Source organism: Acartia tonsa, chromosome 4 (assembly GCF_053477335.1).
Source record: "Acartia tonsa isolate MP-2025a chromosome 4, ASM5347733v1, whole genome shotgun sequence".
NCBI lineage: Eukaryota > Metazoa > Arthropoda > Copepoda > Calanoida > Acartiidae > Acartia > Acartia tonsa.
In genome coordinates this window covers 15,378,063-15,388,891 of record NC_137263.1, presented here as the reverse complement: position 1 = coordinate 15,388,891, position 10,829 = coordinate 15,378,063, and the positions used below count along the sequence as shown (strand labels likewise).

Genomic DNA, 10,829 nt, shown 5'->3' with positions numbered 1-10,829 from the left:
CAAATTTAACAGGTGAAGGTTGAGTTCATCTCTGAGCAGAGCCGTCAAATCATCAGAAATGTGAAGGGCCCCGTCAGAGAGGGAGATATCCTCACCCTCCTCGAGTGCGAGAGAGAAGCCAGGAGATTAAGATAAATCTGTAATGGCTGTTATGTTTCTCATCATCTAAGAGAGCCAAATGGAATCCGTTATTTGATATATGCAAATGATATTTTTGCATGGCTTTAACTTGTTCCATTAAAATGTGCCATTCTATTTAAATCTTAGAGTTGTTTCATTTTCTCTCTTGCAGAATATTAATATAAAAATGTGATGTGTGACCCCCCAGGATGATGAATGGAGACCACGGCTCGGACTCCAGCAGGTCCATCTCACCAGGTACGGACTAGGAACAGCAGGTCCATTTCATCAGGTTAGGACTAGGAACAGCAGGTCCATCCTACCAGGTACGGACTTGGAACAGCAGGTCCATCTCACCAGGTACGGACTAGGAACAGCAGGTCCATCTCACCAGGTACGGACTAGAAACAGCAGGTCAATCTCACCAGGTACGGACTAGGAACAGCAGGTCAATCTCACCAGGTACGGACTAGGAACAGCAGGTCCATCTCACCAGGTACGGACTAGGAACAGCAGGTCCATCTCACCAGGTACGGTCTAGGAACAGCAGGTCCATCTCACTAGGTACGGTCTAGGAACAGCAGGTCCATTTCACCAGGTACGGACTAGGAACAGCAGGTCCATCTCACCAGGTAAAGACTAGAATCAACTAAATTATATTAAATCACTAGAAATAATGTTACTGACAATCCACACATATTTTGCATGGCTCCCGTTTGTTATTGTAATGTATAGCGCCTGTCATTGAGTCAAAGGATTTTAACTTATTCTAAATGTCATTTACCGGTCATAGTTGCCATAAGTTTTCCTAAATGGCTTAGTGACTAGTTAATCTTCATAGAGAAAAAAATAAAAGAGAGGAATCGAAGCAACTAGAAGACGAAAATAGGCAGTGGGCCTAGAGGCCTACTCAGCGCTGTTGCCGCGCTAAAATTTATTGCTATTCCACTACTTTTCAAATGGGAGGATTAAAAATTATTAAAAAAATATTTTTTTACTTATTACTATTTCCATATTTAGGGCAAGAATATTAGATTAGATATTTTCGTTTTAATGTTTTAATTAAAAATTACATAGAATTTTATTTTTATTTAAAAAAATTTGTTCATGAAAGATGAATCCTTCTATTTCTAAAAAGGGGGAATTTTTTTTCACAATGAACATTCAGCTGATTCTGACCGCCCACGGCTGTTTGCTAAATATCGCTTTTCTTTTTATTCACATTATTATTTATGATTGACTTACAAAAAGCCCTGGGCGGCTTTTGATTTTCGTCTGCTTCTAAATTTAGGGATGGGGAAGTAGTATTTTACCATGAAAAAGGGGTGAGTATTCATCCTCTTATCCTTTTTCCTTATGTTAATCTTTTACAAGTATTAAAACCACTCTTGACGTTTAAATGATTTAGATTCTTGCCTCGCATTTTAGGATATCAAGATTCCTAACAATCCAATAAAAACCTATTTAAATTTTAGGCATTTCATCGTTGGCCAATCTTGGAAATACATGCTTCCTAAACTCAGTTCTATATACTCTCAGGTATTATTTTGTTGGAATAAACTACGCTTTAATGTTTATGCCGGTAAACAATAATTTCAAGACAAATTTATTTTTTTGAATGTAATGTGGTGTGGATGTATATTGTATATAGATTGCATGACTTTTGTGACAAGGGAAACTGTGTGTCTGTCTGTACCGAAGGATCTCGCTAACTGCTTAACCGAAATGGTACTCCTTTACAATAGCTTCGCATAGGTTCTAGGAAGGTTTATAACTAGTTTGGGGAAGGGTGAGAAATCGCTATTAGAATGAAATTACTCTCCCCGCTACCAAAATTATTCTTAAAACTAAAATTTAAAAATGTTGGGTGGTCGATTACTCCCGCCACACCCACCCTCTTATAAAAAGGAAAATGAAATAAAAAGTAGAGGATGGAATCAAACCCCCACTACCTCTAAAGGCTTAGGGGCGTAGCCACTAGCATTAGATTAAGTTGTTTGTCTCATTGTCTTCAATCCTTTGCGTTATCACGTCCTGCATTAATTACATGCACTCAAAACACAATGAAGCTGTTTCATTTTATTTGTGAGTATTTGTGCTAGGATTATAGATAAGGAGGAAATACATTGTTAATGTAAACAAAATTGACTCATAATCTTAAATTGTTTGTGTACATTATTACACGATGAAAGAATTTTTATAAATAAAAATTACATATAGTTTTTTGAAACTTTAAGAAGCATATTTCTTTTAATATTCAAAAATAGGTAAGTCTTTCCTTTTCAGTTTGGGTTTTAAATAGAGGAAGTAAAAAAATTAAGTCTAATTTTTTTCTTTTGGGAGGGTGAAGATATCCCATCAAAAATATGCTATCTTGTGATGGAGCAACATATCAGTTCAGCGGTTTGCGAGATCTTTCGCTACTGATAGACCTCTCATTACTTTTATACAAGAATTTAATACAAAAAATAATTTTAGGTTCACACCTGGATTTTGTCACAGTTTTCATCACTTGCACTGCGACCTCCAAGCCAAATTAAAGCAGGAGAATGGACGGACATCAGAGAAACCTGACCCAGATGAAGAAAATCTAGTCGATGTTATTCACAGCCTTCACCAGTTATTTCACAAACTATGCATCTCAGATACTGGTGCAAATGGAGATCCAAAGGTTTGTCAACCTTTTTTTAGCTTTGAAATAGTTATTGATCGCATCGCAATATAGACATTTTTCCGCGTATAGTAAAAGGAAAAATATAAGAAATTACAGTTTATTAATTTATATGTTTTCTTTAATTTATGTGGAAAATCGTCTAGAATACGCTAAATCGGTTTCCAAGCCGTACTGAATAGAAACTTGAGCCTTTGTTGCTGGCCTAGAATGTCATTATACTAGAGTGATAAAAAATAACTAGATGTCAGAAATAAGACCTTAAAAGAAGAGTCCCATTAACCAAGCGATTGCGTAACCAATTACGATGCACAATTAGTACGGTCAGATATCTTTTCATGCCTTGGACTCTAATTTTCTCTTTGTTAGTTAGACAAATTATTTTTACATGATTTTTATTTTACAGGATCCAGTCCTTCCTACGGATCTACTGCGCTCCATAGTAAGACTGTTGCCAGCCTTTGATGGGAACCAGCAGCACGACGCCCAAGAGCTTCTCAACCACCTTCTTACCAACCTTCAAGAAGTAAAACCTCCCCCTCCCAAAGTTGAGCCTGCTGTGGCGGCTTCATCAGCGGATGACAAGAAGCTAAAGAAAAACAAGCATCTACATCAGCAGCAGCCACAGCATCTGGGCAGCACACCAAATCTTGTTCATTCGCTTGACGCCAATGGCTCCGTGGAGTCAAATCCGCTGCTAGGCAGCAAGTCTGCCACACCCCCGCCTCCCTTGCCTACAAATTTTATCAAAGAGAATTTTGTTGGGGTGGGGGTACGGCGTATCAAGTGTCTGGAGTGTGAGTCAAGCACATACAGCAAAGAAGAGTTTAATACCATACAGGTCGAGTCGCTTTCACTGTTAGACTTTTTGTATAGTAGCTGGTTTCTTGCATTCGTGTTACCCTAATAGTTTTAGTTCCCTTTGAATCCAAATAAATACTAAGATATTAATATACCTACTTTACTTTGAGATTTGATTTGACTAACTTTATTATTAATAGCCTTCTTTTAGTTTATTTGATGAGGGGGGGGGGGGGATATTTCTACAGTTGTCCCACTCCTAGTCATTTCAGAGATTGTATGACTTATTTATCCTTATTCTATCTATAATGCAAAGTTTTAAGATTTTTGCTCGTCCGTGAATATCACGATATCCACAGATGTAGTTCTCCATTTAGGGAAGTTTCACTAAGGTTCCGGGATGGTTTTAGGCTTCATATCTACCTTCTCCCTACCCCTTTCCCTAGTCGCTAGTAGAAAGATATTTAATTTTTCCACTTGGAAGTTATTACGGTGGTAGCACGTTATAAGTATATTTTGGAATCCTTATTTTGTAGGTGCCGGTACAGTGTGACGAAGAGGATGAAGATCCTAGCGGGTACAATGTTTTCATCAGTCGTATCATGGCCTCGGAGACGGTCAGAGACGCCAACAAATACACCTGCTCTGAGTGCTCGCGGAACAACGAGGCCCAGCTCACAGTTTCGTACGAGCAGCTTCCTTCCGTTTTAGTCCTACATTTGAACCGGTTTGCCGCAACGGCGTCACGCAGTTATGTGAGCAAGTTGACTGATTACATGCCGACCCCACTTGTTATGGATTGTTTTTGTCAGAAATGTCGGGACAGCCCCGGCGCCCCCCTACACCGGTATCGTCTTTACTCTGTCATATTACATTTAGGCAAGTTTGCATTTCAGTAGTTTTACTCTGTTCATTAGGAATAGTTATACGCGGCAGTTTCGCAGTAATAAGACATTTTGCTTAGGTTGGAAACAATATATGTTAAAAGATAGATTCTTAAACTTAAATACTATTATAACATCAGGACCGATTGACTGAGAAAATTATGTACTGGCTAATTAAAGCTACAGGGAATTTTTAACAAAAACTTCAGCTATCTATCTTAAATAGCGGGTGAGAAAATCAAATTTCAAATACAAAGTAGAATGATGTCTGTCTGTTTGTCCGTCCGTCCCTTAAGATCTCGGTAACCACTGAACCGATTGGATTCTACTCTTCAGGGTATATACCTACTAGTCCTGTGGTGGTTTTAAGCTATTTTCTTGGGGGGGGGGGGACACTCCCAACCCCCCCAAAATAAATGAAAATTCCCCCCCCCAAATAAAAAAAAAATAATTTTCTTGGGAACACATTAGACAATGAGCAGAACCAGTAGTACTTTTTTTTTTTTAATTATCTCTTGGGGCAAAGCCCCTAGAGGCTAGGGGCAAAGCTGCTAGTATACATATAGCGTTACGGACAAAGTGAATTATAGAATATGTTTTTTTTCAAAATTAGGAAAAGTAGAAATTATTTCCAAAGGAATAGGTAAGTAAATTATCTAGTTTAAGAAATGCAAAACTTTAAAATTCAGGCGCTTCCCTTGCTTCTGGGCATTATATAACGTGTGTTCGAGCAGGCGATGTGAATTACGAATACTTCCAGTGTCGGCGGCCAGGCCCTGTGGATAACACCCTACGAAATAAGAATTCTAAACGTAGCATTTTCAAAATGTTTAGCAAATCTAGTTCCTCCAGTTCGAGTTCTTTAACCGGCAACTCGGCGGATCAATCATTAACGAACCAGGTGTGCGGTAGTATTTCTTGTTGCGGACTCAAGTGGAACCCCACCTTGTCAGCCTCTAGCCTGGAGAGCAGGCTCGGTAGTAGTAATGGCAGCAACATTGGGGTGGAAAGTTCCATATCCAGCAATGGATTGGATCCTGGTGGGGTCAGCAACGGCAAGCATTCTCCGAACCTGGGAGCAACTGCTGACGTTATGGATGATATTTGGTTGGAGTGCGACGATGAACAAATATCAGTTCTAACCAGGTATAGTATATAGTATATACCTAGTCAATATACCTTTAACTAGTATCAACATTTTTATAAGTTTGTTTTGGGATGTTTTTTTGGTAAGGGGATCTTATAACACATAGTAAATTTTTAATTTTATTCATAATAATCGTTCCAGTCCTGACATTTTCGTAGTGTATGAATACGTATTTGAAATTGCTTTTGATATTTTTTGTATCAAATATCAAATATGATTAAGATTAAATACCAGTGAGAAGGACATTAGACTGTAAGTTATTCACTTTCATATACACGTTCTCTTATTAGTTTACTTAATAACTTACTTTTTAACAGTGTTCGGGAGCCGGGAGCAGCAACATTTTTGGTGGAGCCGGATCCGGAGCCGTATTTTTCGTTAAAAACTGCTCCGGCTCCGGACTAGCTAAAAATGATTTTTTGAAGTAATATTATAATTTGGCAACGGTCTATTTCCATATAATAAACTGAAAAACTATTGTTACTTAACAAATAGACACACATCCTTCTACTTTTATATAGCTTTAATCAAATAAAAGCAAAATATTTTATATTATTTATTTTATCAAATTCAATAATGAAAAAAAATTTATTTATTAATTTTAAGGTAGGAGCCGGAGCTGGAGCCGGAGCCGTATTTCCAAATACGGCTACGCGGAGCCGGAGCCGCATCAAAATTATACGGCTCCGGCACCCTGCTTTTTAAACTTAATTTACTATACGGAAGGGTTAGTTTTATTCATCATTGGGTATGTACTCAATATTTTGTCAACGTTATTTATTTACATTTGAATTTAAACTTTTGCTTTTAGATCCCAGTTAGAAGACTTGTTAACGTCCCGACAAACCACCACAACTCCATACTTGTTATTCTACAACAAAATTTGAAAATATATATATTATTATTACTACATAACATATGTACACAAATATTTAAGGAAAAAACTTCACATGCAAAGCAATAAGGTTTTATGTTTATATAACTTGCTTTAATTTTATTTGCAGTTTCAGAAATCATTATTGGAAAACTATTTTTATTAGTCTTATGTATGCTGGTTATTAAATACTCAAAAGAAATGATATAAAATCAAAGAAATAGGATTTTAAGGATATTATATGTACCAAACTAATATTTTTAAAAGTTTTAAAAACCGTATCTTAATCAAATGAATTATTGAAGTAAAAATTAATATTGAAAACTATTTGGTATAAATATTAGTCGATGTTAATTTGAAATAAAAAAGGCTTTTCCAAATAAGAGATGCAAAAACTAAATGTGAAACCAAATCCATAATTTTAGAGATTAGTGTTGCCTATATTAGTGCAATATACACTTTTATAGATATTTAAGTGTAGATGAAAAAAATATGTTGAAATTGCATTATCAGGTTCATAATTAAAATTAGGATTTAGTACAGTCCATGGTAAAATATTCCTGGTAACGATTATCTCCAGAAATCTATAAACTTTAAAAGGCGACTTTCTAAAGAAAACAATTGTATAATAAGCCTTTTTCACTCATCTATGTTCATACATTTGTTGGGCCGCTAGCAGCATTTAAAATTCCTAGATTTTTGCAGGTAATCGTTACCAGGAACATTTGACCGTGAACTGCATTAGATCCTTAAATTATATTCTAAGTAGTTTTGATATGTTATGATGAATGAAACATTTTACAGATAATTGGCCTTTATTGGCTAACTTTGGATTAAGTTAATTTTAGAGACTTCTTTATGCAATTTTGTTAGGTACTAACAGTAATTTTTAACTATGAACAGGAAGATACAAGATAAATTTAAAAGGGGTAGTTATATTTTTTGCTATCTAATGGGTTAAACTACATTTTTATGGCATATCTTTGAAAGAATTTCAATTTTCTACCATGTAGTTTTTAAAATACCAAGACTTGAAAATCGTCTTTTTAATGTGATATATGCAATTTAAAAAGACGATTTTCAAGTCTGGATATTTTAAAAACTACGTGGTAGAAAATTGAAATTCTTTCAAATATATGCCATAAAAATGTAGTTTAACCAATTAACCAGGAAAAATATGTAGTTCACTAAATTAAGTTCAAATGCCTTTTGTGAAACTACCCCTTTGGTTTCATGGTATATCCTACATTAATGGTTCACTTTTCCATTGCCATCAACATCATCTTGCCTGAAGAGGTCAATTATCTGTGTTGTTTCATGTTCATACCTAAGTTTGAATCTTCATATTAGTCCACCTAAAACAAGTTCTTCGTTAATTATAGGTCATTTTTCTGTTAAGTAATATTGTATTAAGGTGTATTAGAAATATTGTAAAATATATTTCTTTTCTTTTTTTCAAATTCTTGCTCTAACCTCAGATGTGCCTATAAATGCTAAATTGTTTTGTCTTGCAAAAAAAATTTAATTTACTTAAAATTTAGTATAAAGTTTGAATTGTTACTTGAAATCAAAATTGTTATATATTAAATTTTCGTATTATTTATGTAAAGGGGGGGGGGCGAAAGTGACACTTTTTGAAACCAAAACTAAAAGTCAAAGGAACTCAACTAAAAAAAGAGTTACAGGTCTGACATTTTGCATGGCAGTTGCTTTATACGGCTACAATATGGAACTGTGAAGAAACGGCGGCGCAACCGCCGAAAACCGCCGAGAAAAGGCAACAAAAATTACGGCGGGAAACGGCGGTTTTCGGCGGTTGCGCCGCCGTTTTTTCACAGTTCCATATTGCACCCCTATAAAGCAACTGCCATGCAAAATCTCAGACCTGTAACCCCTTTTTTAGTTGAGTTCCTTTGTTGACTCTTAGTTTTGGTTTCAAAAAGTGTCACTTTCGCCCCCCCCCCTTATTTTAATTTTGGCGCTTGTCTGTTGCATTTATCTTAAAATTAATCAGGGTTAAAAATTGGACAGGCATATGTCGGCTAAAAATAGATTTTGCTGCCCCAACACTTTTTGAATAGCATTAAAGTTGGAGAAATTAAACTTTTGTGTTTGCTATTTTTTATCCCTAAAAGGAAATAATTTAATTCTAGCCTCTACCATAGGTTTTATAATATAAGATTGAGATTTCCTTACTTCAAAAATTAATTATTTTACCTCCGTCAAAATCGAAGTGGGCATTGAAATGATTTAACCAGAATTTGATTAATTATTTTCTAGAATATTTCAATTAATTATTATTTAAAATCTGTTATAATTTAATTTATAATCTTGTGATCCTATTTATTTAAATGAAACCTTAATAGAATACTTGGAAGAATATTTTATTGTCGATCAAATCTGGACAAGAAACTTGGTTTTCATAGTAATTAGAAATATGTTATGACTATACCTGACCTTAGCTCAGCTAAATTAAGCCGAGGTGTTAAATTGTAACAAAATGTATTAACTTTAAATTCCTTTAGTTTAATATTTACAGTTATATCTAGTATAGTAAATTGTTTTTAATTATTATCATGAATTGTATAATTATTATTATTAATATATTCTAAATATATGCTGTTTCATCATAATATCTTGTTCATAAAAATCTTTTTTTTAACATGTAAAACGTGTTTTATAATGCTTAGCTTCTCAGTGATTTCTTTGTTACTCCGACATACTGTGTTTTCCAAAACAAGATACCTTTCTCGAAAGTATCTTTATAGCATGGATTAGGATATTTACAAACAATTCTTAGTGAAAATTTACGCACTTCCTTCTTCATATAGCACTTGGACAAGATTTATGTCACTAAATATTATAAAGTGTCTTTGCCAATAACAATACAACTTGTTGCAGACATCTAATTCTGAACGCATTATCGTTGTCTGAAAGTCCTAACCGCATGGTAATGTGTTGCACTTCTAAAGAGCCAAGGCATTCTCCCTACTCATATTACTTAATTGTATCAAACATAGCAGCAGTAGGTACAACTTTTATGGCGCGGTTTCAGTCGAGATTCGAACCATTTACCTTCCCAACTACGAGCGGTGGTGCTATTACGCTATATTCGCAGGTTTCTGTACCTTTTGCATCAATTCTAGTTTCAACTATAAACAATCGATCGAAGGTTACATTTTCATCTGCCCTACTATAAAAGCATTTTTAGGCGGCTGTGACAGCCGGGCATTTTCGTTATACATATATATATTACTTTTGTGTAAATTAGCCTTTTTAATGTGTATCATCTAAATAGTGTTGAGAATTCTTTATAAAAGATATCAAAATGGAATTATAAAGTACAATAAAAAAGGCCTACCTTTGTTACGTAATCAAACTTCTATATTGCGATATCGTATGTCATACATTTCTTATTAGAAATTTACAACATATGTTAGTTAAAAAAATTGTATATGTTAATTTTTAATTATGTTGTTGAGACTTAAAAGTTGGTGCTAAAAGAAATACTTTGAATTAAAATTATTATCGAGCCAAAACCTATTTTTGTCATGCAAATAAAATTAAGGATTTTTTTTTAATTTCCTTATTACAAATACACCGGGGAGAGGGGAAGGTAACATTTGTTGATTTTATTCTCTAAAACCGCGCATAACTGTTTTCTACAACACATCTCTGCTTTCAATGTTTTCCTTTCCCCAAACAATCCGCACCTTCCCTTTCACATATCTTGAAATTTGAAGGGACAGTACAAGTGAATATTTTAAAAATATTCTAGCATTGTTAGTTTTATCAATTTTCATTTACATTTGATGAGTGGAGAATTTTGTCTTGAACAATAAGTAAAAATTACTTTTATTTCGTTTTCGAGAATACAATATTTAGATTTGAAAGAACATTTGAATTGGAAAATCATCGTTTGATTTTTATAGAAAGAATAATATGACATAACGTGTACTGTCCCTTTAGTCTCCATTTCCCCCTTTCCACTTTCAAATTTCCCCTTTCCTTGAACAGTCATCTTCCTTTAGCATTATAAATAAAGGTACTAAGAAAGAGAGGGAATGTCTGATTGAGCCAATAGGAGAATCGCATCGGAATTTACATTGGATCTCATTGGTTGAAATTATGTACACATTTTCCTACGAAGGCATGTTTTTTTTCATTTCATACATACATAAAAGTCAGCTGTTAACAGTATATTTTCTTAGTAGAAAGCTTTGCGGAATCAGAATTAATTGCCCAAAAATTTCGTTTAAATTTGAAAGCTTGAAACAAAGTTGGATTCTTAAAAAAAAAGTTAGGCTGGCAACTCGCTGGTGAGGCAAAATT

General features: G+C 34.6%; 1 protein-coding gene across 31 annotated transcripts; it reads left to right on the top strand.

Annotated features, from left to right (window-relative positions):
• On the top strand, nucleotides 1–9,130 carry LOC145316242 (ubiquitin carboxyl-terminal hydrolase 12A-like). 31 transcript variants are annotated; one of them, XM_080156660.1, is made up of 11 exons: nucleotides 1–378; nucleotides 1,596–1,659; nucleotides 2,599–2,791; nucleotides 3,198–3,632; nucleotides 4,129–4,471; nucleotides 5,166–5,622; nucleotides 6,435–6,588; nucleotides 6,923–7,034; nucleotides 7,264–7,301; nucleotides 7,825–8,101; nucleotides 8,732–9,130. In XM_080156660.1, exons 1-7 carry the CDS (start codon nucleotides 330–332, stop codon nucleotides 6,508–6,510), a joined length of 1,617 nt encoding a protein of 538 aa, XP_080012786.1. In that variant the 5' UTR covers nucleotides 1–329; the 3' UTR covers nucleotides 6,511–6,588; nucleotides 6,923–7,034; nucleotides 7,264–7,301; nucleotides 7,825–8,101; nucleotides 8,732–9,130. The 31 variants fall into 31 exon arrangements, with proteins under 31 accessions (XP_080012786.1, XP_080012787.1, XP_080012778.1 ...); XM_080156661.1 differs by lacking the exon at nucleotides 7,264–7,301 and having other exon boundaries at nucleotides 6,923–7,010; nucleotides 7,976–8,101; XM_080156652.1 differs by having other exon boundaries at nucleotides 6,923–7,010; nucleotides 7,267–8,101.
• Nucleotides 9,131–10,829: the final 1,699 nt, after the last annotated feature.